The 17240-nt window shown below is 65.5% G+C and overlaps 3 protein-coding genes across 6 annotated transcripts; 2 read left to right on the forward strand and 1 right to left on the reverse strand.

Moving 5' to 3' along the window:
• Positions 1 to 1063: 1063 nt before the first annotated feature.
• LOC141952524 (claudin-4-like) lies at positions 1064 to 9536 on the forward strand. Its single transcript, XM_074890090.1, has 2 exons — positions 1064 to 1199; positions 8688 to 9536. Exon 2 carries the CDS (start codon positions 8697 to 8699, stop codon positions 9339 to 9341), a length of 645 nt encoding a protein of 214 aa, XP_074746191.1. The 5' UTR covers positions 1064 to 1199; positions 8688 to 8696; the 3' UTR covers positions 9342 to 9536.
• On the forward strand, positions 4503 to 6577 carry LOC141952480 (claudin-4-like). The gene has a single exon (XM_074889924.1). It carries the CDS (start codon positions 4841 to 4843, stop codon positions 5639 to 5641), a length of 801 nt encoding a protein of 266 aa, XP_074746025.1. The 5' UTR covers positions 4503 to 4840; the 3' UTR covers positions 5642 to 6577.
• A 381-nt stretch (positions 9537 to 9917) lies between the features above and the next one.
• Positions 9918 to 12518, reverse strand: METTL27 (methyltransferase like 27). 4 transcript variants are annotated; one of them, XM_074890378.1, is made up of 6 exons: positions 12372 to 12518; positions 12155 to 12283; positions 11939 to 12074; positions 11760 to 11852; positions 11046 to 11313; positions 9918 to 10585 (listed from the first exon to the last, which is right to left on the reverse strand). In XM_074890378.1, exons 1-5 carry the CDS (start codon positions 12477 to 12479, stop codon positions 11075 to 11077), a joined length of 705 nt encoding a protein of 234 aa, XP_074746479.1. In that variant the 5' UTR covers positions 12480 to 12518; the 3' UTR covers positions 9918 to 10585; positions 11046 to 11074. The 4 variants fall into 4 exon arrangements, with proteins under 4 accessions (XP_074746479.1, XP_074746478.1, XP_074746477.1 ...); XM_074890377.1 differs by having other exon boundaries at positions 9918 to 10781; XM_074890376.1 differs by having other exon boundaries at positions 9918 to 11313.
• Positions 12519 to 17240: the final 4722 nt, after the last annotated feature.

A 17240-nucleotide genomic window follows, 5' to 3' on the forward strand; every position in this document is an offset into this window, starting at 1 on the left:
GTGGGGCAGCGGGGTACCCCATGCAGGTGTGTGGGGCAATGGGGGTACCCCAGGCAGAGGTGTGGGGTAGGGGGAAATACCCCTGGGTAGGGATGTGGGGCAGGGGGGATACCTCAGGGAGGGGTGTAGAGCAGGGGGACACCCCAGGTAGGGGTGTGGGGCAATGGGGATACCCCAGGTCAGGGTGTGGGGCAGGAGGGGCTACCTCGAGGTGCAGATATGGGGCAGGGGAAGAGGGGGATACCCCAGGCAGGTGTATGGGGCAGTGGGGATACCCCTGGGGTAGGGGCTACTGGGGCAGGGATGGGGTGAGACGGGGCAGGCGAAGCACCGCAGCCCCCGACCCTGCAATCAGCACCCCACACGCCGCGTCCCCACTTTGTCATCCCAAATTGCCCAAAGTACAGGCTGTGTGCCGTGCTGCGCCGCGCCGGCCCGGGGCAGCTGCCGCCGCCTGACTCACAACAGAGGAAGGGGCAAATCACTGGGGTTTCGGGGTGCCGGCCGCCACTGCATGCTTCAGGACACATTCTTGTGGCGAGCAAACCGGCTTGCTGGTGTTTACCGAAAACACCTGAGCAGGGCCAGCATCCCTGCGGGGGTCCTGGAGCATCCCCATCCCTCCTGCTGCTGCATGCCCCACCCCAGTAAAGCCCCTCTACTCTCCCCCTGCAGCTGGGAAGGGAGGGGGAACATCACCCGCAGCAGGTCCCCCAGGACGGGGACAAGCCCCATGGAGCCACTGGTGACATGAGGACAGGTTTGCCCTCCCTGTGATGTAGTGACCCCGGACGAAGGTCAGACCCAAAGGTGACGGGAGCGTCGCCGGTTTGGTGGCCCACACAGCGGGAAGGACACCTGTGCTAGAGGGGGGGGGGACACCCACTGTAGGCATCCCCCCATCCCCACCGTGTACCCAGCACCCAGGGGTGAGCAGGAAGTGACAGCAGAAACTGCCCCGGGTGCCATGGGGCCACGTCCCGCTCACGTGCGTCTGGCAGCCGGCGCAGGGTTTGGGGTGTTCCCCCTCCCCTGCGGTCTCGGGAGTGACGGCGTTTCCCCCCCCCGGGGGAGCTGGGCCGGGGCGGTAAATGCTGCCTCGGCTGCTTATATTTCAGGCGTGGGGCTGCTGGCTCTGCCCTGGCCAGGGCACACAGGCAGCCCATTGTTGAAGCCCCTTCGGCGGCGACGGAGAGCAGGTAAGGCGGCTCCGAGCATCAATGGCAGCTCTGTCTGCCGCTGGGGCGGGGATGGAGCTGCCGGCAGTGCCGGCGCCCGGCCGGCACACAGGGAGCTGGGGGGCGGCGGGGGGCACAGGCCGGCGGGACGTGGCAGGAGGCTGGCAGTTTGCCCAGGGGATGCTGTGGGACACCCGAAATCTCAGCGTGCCTGGGGCATCCCCACCTCAGCAGCTTCGGATCACCTTCCCCGGGGCTTTGCCGCAGCGTCCCGCTTCCTCCGAGCATCGCCCACGGGGGACCCCCGATGCACCGCTCGCATCCCCCTTCCTGAGCTGTGGCCGTCGTCGTCTCCCCCATCCCTTCGACAGCCACCTCGCAGCACTTGGGCGTATTTTCCCCGTTCAGAGCCACTTTTTGCTCAGCAAATTGGGCAGGGCTTTTATTTGCAAAGTACCTTCAGGCCGAAGGTCCCGTGTCTTGCCGCAGCACTTGCTGCCCGGTGGCTGTGTCCCCCCAGGGACCCCGCAGATCCCGGCACACGGCTCCTCTCCTGCTGAGCCGATAAGACTGTGCTTTCCCATAGCGGAAAACAACCTGACTCTGCATATTTGAGCCGGTCAGGGGGGTTTTATGTTGGGCAAGGACTTTTTTTGGGAACATTCAGTCTCTGGGCTGCCAGTCACTAATCCCCAGCCGCCGGCAGGGAGAGGCCGCCCAGCTCCGTGCTGGCTGAGCGGGAGGGCTGGTGGCCGTGCCTTGCTCGGTGGATGTGAAGCCAGAGATCCCGGTGGATCACTGCTTGCCGACAAGCCTGGCCCGCCTTTTCGGGACCTCGAGGTAGCTGGGGCGGTGAAATCACGCATGGGTGCTGGGGAATGAGGGCATCTCGGCTCAGCAGCGCAGGGCTGAGCGGGTGCCGTGTGTGTGTGAGGTGGGAATGTCACCCGTGTCCCAGGCGGGGATGTCCCCAAGCACTTTGGCAGAGGATTCGTGCCCTGAGCCCTCCCCTCGCAGGGCGTCCTCTGCCCTGAGCAAGGTCAGGGTGGCGCAGCCTCCGCCGTGCACCCGGCAGTGCCCAGCATCGTGGTGACACCAGGTTTAATGCCACCTCCCTGCCCAGGGATGGCTGCATTGCCCAGCCATGGGGCTGCAGCATGTCCCCATCCCGATGAAGCAGGGATGATCGGTGGAGGACGTTTCCTGAGCCATGAAGGGCCGGTGGCCAATGTGCCGGGACAGGAGCTCTGCTGTCACCGACCCTGTTAGCGTGCAGTGGAACAGGGACAGGAGCTCGGGCCCCCTCTGTCCTGCAAATCCTACTGGATTTGGGGCAGGGCACCTGCACCTGGCTGGTTGCTGGGGCAGGTGCTGGGTGGCAAAGGCTCAGGATGGGGCGAGCCCCCCATTTTGGGGTGGAGGAGTTCCCTGTGGGAGGGCTGTGGTCCCATCAGGACATGGGCCTGAGCCACGTCTCCTTGTCGGTGGCACTGGGACGAAATGGGGCTGAGGTCCTGCAAAATGCACCAGGACATGGGCAACTGGGACGGGGCTGTGGGGCTGGTGTGCGTGCGGTGACGGCCCTGAGCAGCGCGTGCCGAGGCGCTTGGCGGTGCCGTGGTCCTGCTCGTCTGCTCGTGCTGCGCCGGCATCCTCTGGCTCAGTGGGTGCTGGGGACGGGGTGCTGCCCCGGGGCTGGCTGTTGCTCCTCCGCTCCCTGCTGAGACTGCGTCCGTCTGTCCTGCTGGCTGGCGGTGCCGGGACACGGGGCTGGCTGTGCTGGCTGGGCGAGTGCACCGCTGGGGGACATGGGGAAGGGCACGGGGGCTGTTTCTGGGTGGCAGCCACCAGTTTGAATATATGTTTGAATATATGTCACGTTCCAGCTTTAATTACAGTAATTGGCTGTCAGAGGGCCGTGCTGGCGCCTGCTCTGGCTCCGAGGGGGAACATGGGTGGCTCAGGCGTTTGGTGCTCTGTGTGTGGAGGAGTCCCTGTCCCCACCTTGCCATTTGTCCCCAGCCCAGAGGCATGTCCCCACATGCCTGCGGGGACACGGCCCATGAGAGGTGCACACACATGTGGGCGCGTGCCTCTTTCCAGCCCCGGATAATTTGGTGGTTACAGCAGGTGGCTGGGAGGTGAAAGCTGTGCTCAGCCCTAGGCAGAGTCTGGCCCCGGCGGGGATGCTCCGGAGCCCTGCAGATTAAAGGGAGCCCTTGACCACAAGGTTCCGGCTGTGGGGTGGGCACGCTGGTATGCGAGTAATGCGGGTGCTCCAGCAGGACAGACAGACGGACAGACAGAGCATCCCAGCCTGGCCGGGTGCCTGGGTGATCCTCTGGCATGGGTCAGGCAGGCTTGGCCCTGCAGGTCAGGGTCTGCAGCGAGACCCGAGTCCCCGAGTGCCTGGGCTCTGCCCTGCCCGCTCCTGCCACACCAGGCACCGGCAACCCCAGCCCAGGTGCCGTTGGCACCCTCATGGTACTGCGGTGCAGGGACCACCCGGCTCATCCCACCACATCAGGGCAGCGACAGCTCTAGAGCCTCTTCACCAAACAATTAGCACAAATGGATTGTATCAGTGATCCCAGTGCTTGGAAAAACTGAGATTATCTCAGGCCCTGTTATCTTTTCCAGAGGCCTGGGATTAAGCTGGGGTGGGGGAATGGTGCAATGTCCATCTGTCTGTCCTTGTGGTCTGTCTGGCCTCGTGCTGTGCTTGCGCAGATGCTGGAGGGACTTCGGAGGGAGTGAGGAGGGGATGTGTGTGTGTGGAGGCTTGTGGATTAAAGGAGGAGAGGTCGGGCAGTGCCCAAAGCATCGGCATTGGCGTCGGCACAGCCTGGCCCGTGGGTACGGCCCCTTGCGCCAAAATGCTGCCAGCACCATGTGGCCCTGCCTGCGCCTGGCACCTCGGTCCCCACTGGGGCAGCGGTGGCACTGGGACACCTCGAGGCCACCTCTGCCCCCCACAACCCCGACTGACCGAGCCTGGCCAGCAGTGCAGGCAGTGCAGGCAGCACAGACAGTGGGATGTTGGCAGGGCTGGGACCAAGCGCTGCCGTGTGAATGCCAGCTCGGCGGTAGAGCATGAGGCGGGGTGGGTTTTGGGGTCTGCCACCCCCTCGCCCCAGGCAGCGCCGTCTCTCCTCCGCGGGGAGCTGGCAGCTGCTCCGACCGGTTTGTGGGTCTGGGTGGTGACATCTCCCGCCTGAGGCCTGATGGAGGGCTGGGAAGTGCTGGTACGGACGCCAAGGAACAAACAAGAGCCTCTTGTGTCCTGCCGGGCACGGAGCCCAGCAGCGGGGCAGGGACAGCGTGCTGCCCCCCCGGCACGGGACTGCGGGGGGCCGGAGGCTGAACTGCTGCTGGAGCAGCTGCCCCACGAGCTGGGGGGAAACTGAGGCACGAAAGCGTGGAGGGACCCCATCTGGGTGATGGAGCAGGAGGTGCTGGCAGCGATGGCAGAGACATCCCAGTGCCTGGACACCGGCTCTTCCCCTTCAGCACCCCAGGCTGAACCCCGGTGGCTGCCCTTGGCACCTCCTGCACGGGCAGTGGTGGGACGCAGCCCTGCGCCTGGGTGGCCTGATCCCGTTCTCCAGCGTCCTCCTTCGTGGGAGCAGCCGGGATATTAAGTGTCATCGCTTCAGGGAGAAATGCAAGCGGAGGAATCCCGGGAAACTGGTTTTACCCCTCCATCCTGTGCCGGCGGCAGGACGGCGGCAGCGGCCGGTGCTCCTCCCTCGGCAAAGGCATATAACGCCTGCCATGGTCCTGGCAGCCGGCACTGCGCTGCGGGAGGCAGGCAGGGGTGCAGGCAGCGAGCGATGGCCTCCATGGGGCTGCAGGTGCTGGGCATTGCCCTCTCTGTCATCGGCTGGTTGGCCTCCATCCTCTGCTGCGCGTTGCCCATGTGGCGGGAGACGGCCTTCATCGGCAACAACATCGTGGTGGCCCAGATCATCTGGGAAGGGCTGTGGATGAACTGCGTGGTGCAGAGCACGGGGCAGATGCAGTGCAAGGTCTACGACTCCATGCTGGCCCTGCCGCAGGACCTGCAAGCCGCCCGCGCCATGGTGGTGGTGGCCATCGTCTTGGCCGTCCTGGGCACCCTGCTCGCGGTCGCCGGTGGCAAGTGTACCAACTGCGTGGAGGATGACGCTGCCAAAGCCAAGGTCATGATCCTCTCCGGCATCATCTTCATCATCTCCGGCATCCTCATCCTCATCCCCATCTCTTGGTCAGCCAACACCATCATCCAGGACTTCTACAACCCGCTGGTCACCGACTCCCAGAAGCGGGACCTGGGGTCATCCCTCTACGTGGGCTGGGCGGCCTCTGCGCTCCTGCTGCTGGGGGGGGGGATCCTCTGCTGCACCTGCCCCCCCCGGGGCGAGAAGCCCTACTCCGCCAAGTTCACGGCCGCTCGTTCGCTGCCAGCCAGCAACTACGTCTAGGAGCCGCTGCGCCTGCCTGGGACCCCCAGCCACAGCGGGGAGCTGGGACCTCCCAGGGCGTCCCTGGCCCACAGACCCCCCCTGGCCGGGCCGGGGGCTGGCTGGGAGCCGGGGCAGGGAGGGCTGGGCGCCGGGGCGGTGAGGGAGAGCAGACAGAGCTGCCTTTGTTCACCGGGGGATTGAAGCTGGTTCTTTAGTCTCGGTTGAGATGGGGAACAGGGAGATCCTGTCCTGTCTGCCCACCCCCCTGGCGGGGGTCCTGCTCCTCCTGGAGCACCCAGCCGCGGCATCTTCTCCAAAAAACCACCTGGTCCCTCCCCGGAGCATCTCCTGGCTCCCAGTATCGGGGTGTGCCGTGCGGTGACGCAGCTCCCAGTGCTCCCAGTGCTCCCGGGGGCCCGTCCCGCCGGTGGCATGGCGCTCTCGCTGGGTACCCCCCACCCCAGGATGCGTCTGTCAGGGTGGGCAGCGGCGGCGGTGGGGGCACCAGACCTGTCCCATGGGGACGCAGCGGCGCTGCAAACCCCGACAGGGTCTCGAGGGGTGCCGGAGGCTCTTGGCTGCCTGTACCCTAAATTTTGACTTTGACCTACTTTCGGGGCTCGGAGCGGCTGTACAAGACATGTGATTTCTCGCGGCAGCTCCCTGGGGCGGGGGCATCATTATCCTGGGAGTGGGAAGGCAGCGGCCAGGCTGGGAGAACCGGTCGGGGAGGCAGGAGCGGAGCCGGGCTGTGCACCCTGTGCATGGCAGGGGATGACTCCCGGACCGACCCCGTCCCGTGGGGTGCACCCAACCCCATGGCTCCCTCGGCATCCCCTGAGTAGTGGGGTGCCCAGGCTGGGGGCAGGAGAAGGTGGTTCGTGGTTCCCCCCCTGGCTGTGCCGCTGCCTGTCCCCGCGTCGCAGCCTTCCCACATTAAACGGCAGCTGCTCAGACCCTGCTGTGCTTCGTTTTCTTTACCCTCCCCAGCACCCACCTTGGTGGCAGGATGGCCCGGTGCTCCTGTGCCGCAGACCCCTGGCCCCTGAGATCCCCCAAATCTGCTCCCTGAAGCCTCCCACTGTCCCAGCCACCCCCTGACCCCTGCTCCAGCCCTGGCATCATCCACCCCTCCCCTCCCCGGGCCACCCCAGGCACCCACTCCCCAAGGGGTGACCACGGGTGCCCCCATGGCACAATGCCTCGGTGGCACCAGACACGGCATTGGGGCTGCCCCACGCTTGTCCGCGTGTGATCTTGCCACTCCAGCAGGAAGAAGGTGATTGGCGCCGGCAAGGGCGGGTCGGGGCACGCTGGCCCCGGGGCCACCTGACAGCGCCAGCTGGGAGCACCCCGGGGCCGGCGTGGCAACGCCGGGTGTTTTGCCTATCTCGTTTCTGGCATGGCAAGCTGTGCCGGGGCGCAGCCGGCACTCTGCTGGCTTGGGAACATCCTTCCCTCCCACCTCGGGGTGTGTGGGAACGATGGGTGACACCAGCTGCCTGGCTCTGGGTGTCACGTCCGGGTCTGGGGGCTTTGAGGGCTCCCAGCTTCCCCCATCCCTCCTGCTGGGAGTGGGAATGGTGGAAAATGCACCTGCGGTGCTGGTAGCTGGGTAGAAAAATGAGCGCGATGCTCCAGCGAGCGTCCCTGCCGGGATCTGCGGGGCCATCACTCGTCCCCGCTGTGGGCAGTCGTGCACCCCGCTTTGGGTGTCTCTTGCGGTCCAGGTCCTGCTGGCTGGGGAAGGCTGCCTGGGATGGCTTCCCATCCTCCCGGCTCGCCGACCTTCCAGGAGGCTGGTCTCCCTTTCGTGGGGAGAGGGACTTTATTTGTGGCCCAAAGGGGCTTTCATGGACCAGGGGAGGCAAAGTCCCAGTGCTGGGTGTCTGTCAGGATGCCAAGGGATGAAAGGTGCTGGAGAAGGAGTGGGGGTGCAATGGGGGAGAAGAGTCCCCAGGAACCGAAACCAGGGCCGGAGGAACAACGGCGAAACCTCCTGTGAGTGCCACAGGGTGTGCCAGGCTCAGCCGATACCCCACTGCTGCTCAGGGCTCATAAAAACTCAGCTGGTCCTGGCTGCCAAGTGTGGGTGCAAGCACCCATGGGTGCACTTTGCCCCATGGCGGTACGGGAGCTCTGCTCTGTGCGAGGCTGAGCAGCCATCTGGGGGAGCCAGGGGCCACGGTGACCATGTGTGACCGTTGGCATGGCTAGCGTGTCTACCCGTACCGGCCACTGCTCTTAGAGGAGTGATGCCTGCGGTGACCCCGGTCTCCACAGCCCCTCACCGGGGGTTTGCCCTCTGGGTGCTGCTCCCGGTGCGAAGGAGGAGCGGGTATCGTTGAATGTGCTGAGCACCACGGCCAGGATGGGAGGCAGACCTGAGCTCTCACCCATTTCCAGCACCCGAGAGAGGAGATCCTGGGTCCAAAGGGCGCTGCAACACGGCTGCCGAGGGCAAAGCAAAACCTGCCCTGGAACGGGGAGCAGACAGTGCTGCGGTGAGGGCAGGGGGCTGCCTCACCTGCCTGTGCGCCCCCACCCCCTCCCCGGAGATGCTCGTGGCCAAGGAAGCACCAGCAATGAAGCAGGGCATGGGGTGGGTGCTGTGGGGTCGCTACCCCAGCAGGATGTCGGCTGAGAGTGGGGTGAGGGGGTCTACGCTTTGGAGTGTGGGATGGGCACAGTGAGCCCCTCGTCCTGCTCCCAGGAAGCTGTCCTCAGCCCAGCTGGGAGGGGGTGATGGCAGAGGACTGTCCTGGGCCATAGGGACGTTGTAGGGGGAGACATGACACACGGGGGCTCCTGCACCTTGGCCTCCGCGGGACCTGGGTGCTCAGTGCCACCCGTGTCCCCGTATTGACCTGCAGCAATGCCCCATGCCACGTGTGTCCCCATGCCATTCTGCAGCAATGCCCCATGTCACACGTGTCCCCACGCTGCTCTGCAGCTGTTCCCACCCAGGTGGGGAACAGGACACACCCAGCACGAAATCCATGCTCTTCATAGAGCCCGCCCGGCGTGGGGCGGTGTCTGCGACGGCTGTGCCCTGTCTCCGCAGGTGCTGTCGATGGCGACGATGACGATGCAGCTGGGTGGGCTGATGCTGGCTGTGCTGGGCTGGCTGGGCTCCATCCTCACCTGCGCGTTGCCCATGTGGAGGGTGACGGCCTTCATCGGCTCCAACATCGTGGTGGCCCAGGTCTTCTGGGAAGGGCTGTGGATGAACTGCGTGTACGAGAGCACGGGGCAGATGCAGTGCAAGGTCTACGACTCCCTGCTGGAGCTCACCTCCGATCTGCAAGCGGCTCGTGCCTTGGTGGTCACCTCCATCTTCGTGGCCTTCTTTGCCTTCCTCACCGCCATCTCGGGCGCAGACTGCACCCGCTGGGTGGATGACAAGAGCACCAAGACCAGGATCTCCATCGTGGCAGGTGCCATCTTTGTCCTGGCCAGCATCATGCTGCTCATCCCTGTCTCCTGGTCTGCTAACAGCATCGTCAGCAACTTCTACAACCCCATGGTGCCTCAGGCCCTCAAGAGAGAGCTGGGGGCTGCCCTCTACATCGGCTGGGCCTCCAGTGCCCTCCAGCTCTTCGGCGGGGGCATCCTGTGCTGCTCGGGACCCCCGTCCCAGCAGGACCCCTACCCCAAGAAGTACAGAGCGGTGAAAACCTGCAGCCCAATGGGCTACCCCATGAAAGACTATGTGTGAGCCACCACACCTGGGTGCCAGCCCAAGGGAGAGCACCACCGCTCCTGTCCTGCCTCCACACGCCACCCCCTCCCCTGCCCACACGCTGCCTCCTCCTGCCTGTCCCCACGCTGGCTGCACCCCCGGCCCAGTCCTCCCATGTGTGCCCTTCCCGGCTGCGCTCGCAGTGGACTATAAACATCTTGGTGCCACCAAGGCTGCCTGGGCTCATTTCGAAGCGGCGCGGTGGTGGTGGGGAGGACAGTGACGTGTCCTATGGATGTCGTGCCCTGCCAGCCTGCTGTCAGGACGGGGGGGGCTGCTGCCCCGGTGCCTGGCGTGTCCCCATGAGGATGTGGCAGTGGCCAGCCAGGGTGGCCCCTGAATATCCCCCAGCAGGGAAACTGAGGCAGGGAGGGTGTGCTGAGAGCCAAGAGGGGCACAGGGGACACACCAGGCTCCCAGAGCTCAGTCCTGTGAGCCCCCGGGGACTGGGAGGGGACTCCAGAGAAAGGCCAAATCCCCCCTCCCCGGTTCCTGGCCACCCCCGAGGGTCTGCAGCCCCACTGCTCCGGGAACACCACACGGCAGGCAGGCAGGGGAGGCAGGGGGTTTATTCAACAGCCAAGTGCAGGCATGGGGACAGCCATGACCCCAAGTGCCCAGGGGACAGTACTGGGGACAAAGAGGGGGAGCAGGGACCAGGGCAGCTACCCATGATGGGCAAAGGGACCCCAAGACATGGGGGGCAATGCGGGGGGGTGACAAGAACCATCAGCAGGGCAAGTGTGGGAGATGTGGGATGCCCCGGGTGGGGGCCAGGGACAGACACAGCTACTGCCTCCCACCCGGGAAGAGCTCCCCAGGGGAAGTAACCGGCTCCCCAGGGCCATGGGAATGGGATGAGCAGGAACAGGTCTGGGGGAAGAGAAAAGGAAAAAAGGAAATATCCCAGCAAGAGATTTGGGTAAAAAACTTCCCAAGGGAGCAGTGGGGGAGGAGGGGTGGAGGCAGCATGGCAAGGGGCTTGGGGAACAGGCTGGGCCGGCCATGCCGGGTGGCTCCTGAAGTCCTTTCCAGCCTCATTTCCCACCCAGACCATTAACTACAAAGCTGTAGGAAAATGAGAGACTTAAGCAGGTGTTGCGGGATGAAAGGCCGGTGTGGTGCTTGGGAAACTTCTCCGGCTGGGTGTCACCTTGGCATAGCTGCTCCTGATTTGGACGAGGAGGTCTCCTGCACCTCAGGGTGCACTGGGTTAACTCCTGGGGAGGACGAGGATGGGTGACCACAGGATGTGGCGATGGGGACCCACCTCCAACAGTCCCCAGGTAAAGACCATGGTGGTCTGGGGTGGGGGAGATGAAGAAGGATCCAGATTTTGACTACGAAGGCTGAGAGGTGGGCATGGTGAGGAGAAGACATCCCGGACAGGAGATGGCTCTGAACAGCCAGGTGGGTCTGTGAGATGGTACGGTGAGGGCTGAGGCGTTGGGGACAGCACCGGAATGTCAGAGCTAATGGTGGTGCCCAGGAGACCACGGTGAAACCAGGAAATCCACCCCATGCTGAGGAGCAGGCAAGGTCCCCGTGGCCCAGACCTCGGGGGGAAGGAGCCACGGAAGGGGATGGGGATGCTCCCTAAAAACACTGTCACCCCCCAGCAGCCGCCCTGCTCAGGGAGGGGGTCACTGGGCCGGGTTTTACAAAGGTCCAAGTGCTCACCCCGCCTCTCCCGGAGGCTGCGTTGGCTCTCAGCCCTCCTTGACGGGGGGTACGGGGCATTTCTGATAGACGTAGACCACCCCGGAGATGTAGCCGGTGCCCTGGGTGCTCTCCTCCTCGGAGGTGGCCCTCTCCCAGCGCTCCACCTCCTGGGCCAGCACCTTCCGCCAGGCTCCCTGCCCCTCCAGCCTCTCCAGCGCTGCCTCCAGCTCCGCCTTGTACCGCAGGTTCGAGGGGTTGCTCCTCGTCGTCAGGCAGAGGAAACCTCCTGCTGGGAGAGGGGACGGGTGATGCCCACGCTGGGTGTCACCCCCGACGATGGCACCCAGCGACTGGTGTTCCACTGGAAAGTGGGGGGTGAGGGGAGGCAGCGAGACTCTGCTGGGTGTCAGCTGGCAGGACAGCGGGCAGGGGACAGGCAGGCCAGTGGGCCAGCGGGCAGGGGACAGGCAGGGCACCACACCTAAGCACAGGCTGTCATGGAGTGCCGGGAGTGCCATCACCACCTCCGGCCACGTCCGCCAGCAGGCAGGGCCAGGGACCGAGGTGTCACCGCACGTCCCTGCCTGTACCTGGCAGCAGGGACAAGGCCACGTCCTGGCTGTGCCACAGGGCCAGCACCCAGCCGGGGACCCACGTCTACCGGGACCCGGCGCCCCCGTGCTGCCATCCCGGGTGTCCCGGCGGGGAGGGGACAGGGGGGACACCCCTCACCCGGTTTGGTGACACGCAGCAGCTCCGGCACGGCCGCGCTCGGCACCTGCCCCTCGCCCAGGGCCCCCACCACAGTCACGGCGTCGTAGTGCTCTGCGGGGACACGCGTGGCATCACCGGGGGGGACCCTCCGGGGCAGCCTCGCCGCCCCCCCCGCCGCCCCGGTGCCGGCCCGTTACCTGCGGGCGCGGGCAGGGGCTCCTGGCCCAGGACACACCGCCGCAGCTGCCGGTAGAGGCCGGTGCTCCGCGCCCGCTCCAGCATCCCCGCGCTGCCGTCCACGCCGTGCAGGCAGCGGAAGCCGCGGCGGTGGAGCTGCGGGGACAGCCGGACACCCGGCACCGTTAGCTCCGCGCCCCGCCCGGTCCCGTCCCCCGCCCCGTCCCGCCCGGTACCTCCCGCGCTACGAGCCCGGTGCCACAGGCCACGTCGAGCAGCCGCGCCTCGGCGGGCGGCGCGGGGAAGGCGAAGGCGAGCGAAGCGGCGGCCAGGTGCGGTGCCCGGTACTCCAGCGCCGCCACATCCTGCGGGGACGCGGCGGTCAGCGGGGCCGGGGGAGCGCAACGGGCCCGGGCCCGGGCCCGCTCCCCCCGGTTTCCCCGGCCCCGGTACCTGCTCGTAGCCGGCGGCCCAGCCATCGTACAGCCGCAGGCGCTCGGGCAGGGTCGCGCCGCCGTGCACCGCCGCCACCCGCTCCCGCACCCCCCGCGGCAGCGCCATCCCCGCCGGCTCCCCGCCGGCTCCGCGGACACGCCCCACGGCGCCCCATTGGCTCCGCGCCGCCGCCGCGGATACGCCCCCGGCGTCCCATTGGATCCGCACGGCCGCTTCGGACACGCCCCCATCGTCTCATTGGCTCCTCTCTCGCACGCCTGGACACGCCCCCCTGGCGTTCCATTGGCTTCGCGCCCCCGCCTCGGATACGCCCCCCGGCGTCCCATTGGCCGTCGGAGCTGCCGCCGCCACCGCCTCTGTCCCGCGCCGTTAGCGGGAACCGGGCGCGACCAAGTGATCCCGGGGAGCGGGGGGGGAAGGACCAAGTGCCCCGGGAGGGGCGGCCGAGTGCCCCAAAGGGCCGCAGAGTGTCCCGAGGGGATGGCACCAAGTGCCCCGGGAGGGTGACACCAAAGGGACACGGGGGGTGACACCAAAGGCCCACGGGGGGTGACACCAAGCGCCCTGCTGGGGTGACCAAGTATCCAGGGATGGTGACACCAGGTGCCCTGGGGGGTGACACCAAGTGCCCCCGGGCCACCGGGCTCTCCCTGCAGCGTGCCCCGGCCCCGTCCCGCCCCGCTGCTGCTGAAGATCTGCTCTGTCACTTGTAGGGGTCAGTCCTCCCTCGCGTCACTGGTGTCCCAGGCACGGTGACAGCTCCCTTGGACAGGTCCCCTCCTGCCCGGCCCCTTGTCCCAGCCCCGCACGTCCCTGATGCTGCGCTGTCACCTCCACGCCTGCGCCTGCATCTTCTTCTGACGCTCAGACCCATCACCCAGCGGTGAGCGAGTGGTGACCACACTCCTCTGCCACCACCTGAACCCATCCTGTCCCACCACGTGTGAAGGTGACACCCTGACGCTGAGCGGGGACGACACCCACCACCGGGGCAGCGCCTTCACGTCCTGACGTGCCCGTCCCTCTCCAGCTGCCCAGCCGCTCCCATGGGGTGGTCATTCTGCACTGCCCCTTGCCCACGGACCAGGTGTGTAGCAGCAGGTGAAGCTTGGAGACAGAGGACAGGAGCAAGGACCCTCGGGGCTGGGAAGGAAGAAGAACATCTTGGCTATAGCAAGTTTGGGTTTTGCTCATGGGAAGCAGGACAAGAAACATCACTGAGTGCCAACACAATACACGAGGAGGTGGTGAGATGCCTTCTCCCTCGATCCAGGTGCCCAGCATTTGGAAGGTACCAGATCCAGCTGATTAATGAGAGACATTCGTTAGCTCTCGGGAGTGACTCTTGTCTTCTGCTAAGCCAACCTTTGATGGTCGTCGCGGAGGATGTGGGACAAGCTCTGACTTGTGGGACCACTCTCAACTGTTGTGACCCATCACTTGGCTTCTGGCTTTTCCCAGGAACAAACCAGACAAATCCAGCTGCTAATTAACGATGGAAAGAAAACGAGAGTGCTCTGAAGGAGCCGGTGGCTGCCCCAAGGCCACGCTGGTGGCCCTCATCACCTCCTGCTTGGCAGCTCGCTGATGCTCCTCCGTTGTCCCCGCGTCCTCCTGGCCACCACTCCTGCGGTGGCTGCTTCGCCTCCATCCAGCTGCTCCGGGTCTGGGAGCCCCGTGGGGACCCAGCCACGGTCACGGGTGGGGCTGGCTCTGCCCCTCGGCCGGGCAGTGCTGGCCGGGGGCCTCGAGAGGGAGCCCTCCGCCCGCGCTGGGCCACCGCCGGCCTGGCACTGCCCCGCGCCCGCCGGGACCCCCGGTACCCCCGGCGGGCTCAGCCCCGGCCGCCGCGGGCGAGCAGCAGTCCGGCGACATCCTCGGAGCATCCCTCGGGGTGGGGGGTGGTGGCAGAGGGGACGCGTGGGGCTGGGGCGGGCGGGGAGGGGGTGGGACCCCCGGGGGCAGGGATCATCCCCACCCACCCGAGAACACACGGGTGGCTCCTGGGCGGGGTCCGCGGGGGGCTGCAGCCCTTCCACAGCTCCTGCCACCACGCACGGGCACTTTGTCCCCTCTGCAGCTGCCAGCACGGGGCGGATCGTGCCCCGAGAGCTCCGCACCTCCTTCTCCGGCACCGTGGTGACCTCCGGACGGCCACATCCCCGGCACCGTGGTGACCTCCGGACGGCTTTGTGGCCGGCCCTCTAATAGCGGCTTTCACATTCCCAACGCGGTTTCCACCACTAATTGCAGCCTGACCTTCATTTACAAGATAAACTAGAGTCAGGGTACGCTGCCAACATCCACCCCCCCGGCTCCACTGCCCTCCGGGCTGCAGCTGGGTCGTGCCTTCCCCGAGCCTTGACCCGCACGGACACAATCCCAAATTAGCTGGTGCTTTTCCTAACGTAGCATTCCCGGAGCTGGCTCACGCCGCTGCGCCGTCCACAGCTGTGCAAACAGCTTCGCCCCGCGTCGCGACGGCGTTGGGCTGGCTTGGGCCCAGTGCCGGCCAGCCAGGGTTTGGACCGGACCCAGTGCCAATGTTGGAGGACACGGGCTGTCCCCTGACGATGCACAGCGGGATGGTGGGGACCCCCGTGAGGGGTGGCAGCAGGTTGGGGCAGGTTGGAGCTTCCCTATGGTCAGTGCTGGTGCTGAGGCTGGATTTTGTCCTGGCACGTGGCCTGGTGCTAGAGGGCTCCCACTCAGGCACAGGCCATCCTGCTGCTGCGATGCTGTTCCCTGGGGTGCTGTCCTTGTCCCCTGCCTGGGAACAGGGGATCTGGCTGTGCCCTGGCTGTGCTGGCTGCAGGGGGCATGTCACCCTGTCCTGCTGGCACCCCGGAGTGGGGCTGGGCCAGCTCAGCAACTGCTCCGGTGGGGTGACCCCATCACCCTTCAACGGGGAGGCTGGGGGGATGCGTGTCCCCAAGGCAGGGGCTTGGCTGGCCACCCTGAGCCCACAGACCTCTGCCATGACCTCATCTGCCCTCCCTCACCAAGAAGGTGGCGCAGGGATGGAAGAGCAGCTTAGGTGGGTCCCTCGCCCTCAAACCTGCCACTGAGCTGGGACAGGTGATGGCAAAGATGAGGTCTGAGCTGCGTTTGGATCCTCTGTGGGCCAGACATCTCCAGGTTGGGCTCTGCTAGCTCTGGCAATGTCATCTGCTCCTGACATACCTGCAGGTCCCACATCTGAACTGATCCCTGTGTAACATGTCGGGTGGTAGCTGGGGCACCGGGCAGGTGGACTTGCCTTTCCCAGGGCTTGTGCAGGGCATCCCTGGCATGGCATTGGCCCTCGGGGTGGGACTAACCCTGTTCCCTGTACAAACTGGCACTGGAGGGATAACCCTAAGCCTCTCGCATTGGGGTGGAGCTGTGGGATCCCCTGTGCTATGGCTGTGCATACCCCAAAGGCTTGCCGGGTTGCCCACGTGGCTGTGCATGAGCCCAGTGGCATCAGTTAGCGATGGACAGATGGTCCTTGGCAAGAGCATGGAGGGAGGTGCGTGTATGAGGCTTGTGCTTTTGTGGGCACCCTGACAGGTCCAAGTGGTTTGAGATGATTTCCATCAGTGCTCAGCTGAGAGCCAGAGGCTGCTGGGACCCACAGGGTGGTTTGGGCTCCAGCATGGCGATGGACTGCTGCAACGAAAACTGCATGTCAGCAGCTGCAATGGCTGTACCCGTGTGCTGAGGGATGGGACACAGGCTGGAGGCTGCAGTGAGCATCTCTGATAGTGCCCTGTGTGTGTCCAGCTTCTGCTCCGAGTGGCTCCTGCTGGCATCGGCTGCTGGGAGCTCACAGGAGCTGCCAGCGTGCAGCTGGAGCCCAGCCGCTCCCCTGCCAGGGCTGCCTTGGCACACACATCCACCTCCAGCGTATGGGAGCAACCAAACCCCTTCAGCTCGTACTTGGCCAGCCCTCCCAGGTGCCTCCCCTCTGCTTCCCCCACTCCAGCATCAGCCTTGTGCTGCCCCAGAGGTGCTCTGCCCCACGCAGCCCCATGGGACAAGGGCCCTACAGGTCCTGGGTACCACGATGGCCAAAAGACCCCTCCGGAGCAGCATGATGCTGTCTTCCTCAGCAGCTGAGAGTCCAGCTTCTCCACGTAGCCTTCAGACACAATGAACAGGCAGGAATGATGTGCTGCAAGGGCTGGCTGTGCCGCATGGGTGGCTCTGTGCTGCGCAGGAGTTTGCATGTACTTCTCTGGTCCCAAATATTTTCACTTATGGGTGCTCAGAGCCTGGCACTTGGGTGTTTTCCAGCCCCTCAGTCCAGCTGTGGGGTGGATGTATTCCCTGAATTTGGGCTGGGGGACAGATGCTTGGTGGGACCAGCTGGGGACTTGGCAGCTTCTGTCTCAGGGGACTTTGGTGACAGTCACAGAAGGCTGTCAAGATCATGAATGGCATCTCCATACCCCTCTCCCTACTCCAGGTCCTCCTTGGTGGTGTGGGGAGGATGCCAGTGCCAGGGATCATCCTCAGGGCACCCCAAGGCATGCACAACTCAGGGAAGGGACCCCTCCTGGTCCTCTGAGCTCTCTGCTGCACATCCCAAGCTTGGGGGAGCAAGGACAGTGATCCCGTGGGGCACTTGAGTCCCACAAAAGTGCAACACTTGTCCTGCTGAAGTGGGATGCTCTGCAGGGTGCAGAGTTGTGTTGTGAACAGGGCAGGGCAGGAAAACCCTGTGGGGTGCCAGCCAGGTGGGACCTGGAGAGCCCCTGGAGGGGGCAGAGGGAGAGGGTGCATCTCCCCATGGCTGAGGAGGTGGCAGATGGTCGCACAGACGGGGCAGCTGGTGGGGTTTTGCACATCAGTGTTGCCGCTTGCATGCTTAGAGGACAGTGT

Source organism: Strix uralensis, chromosome 20 (assembly GCF_047716275.1).
Source record: "Strix uralensis isolate ZFMK-TIS-50842 chromosome 20, bStrUra1, whole genome shotgun sequence".
In the NCBI taxonomy this organism is placed as follows: domain Eukaryota; kingdom Metazoa; phylum Chordata; class Aves; order Strigiformes; family Strigidae; genus Strix; species Strix uralensis.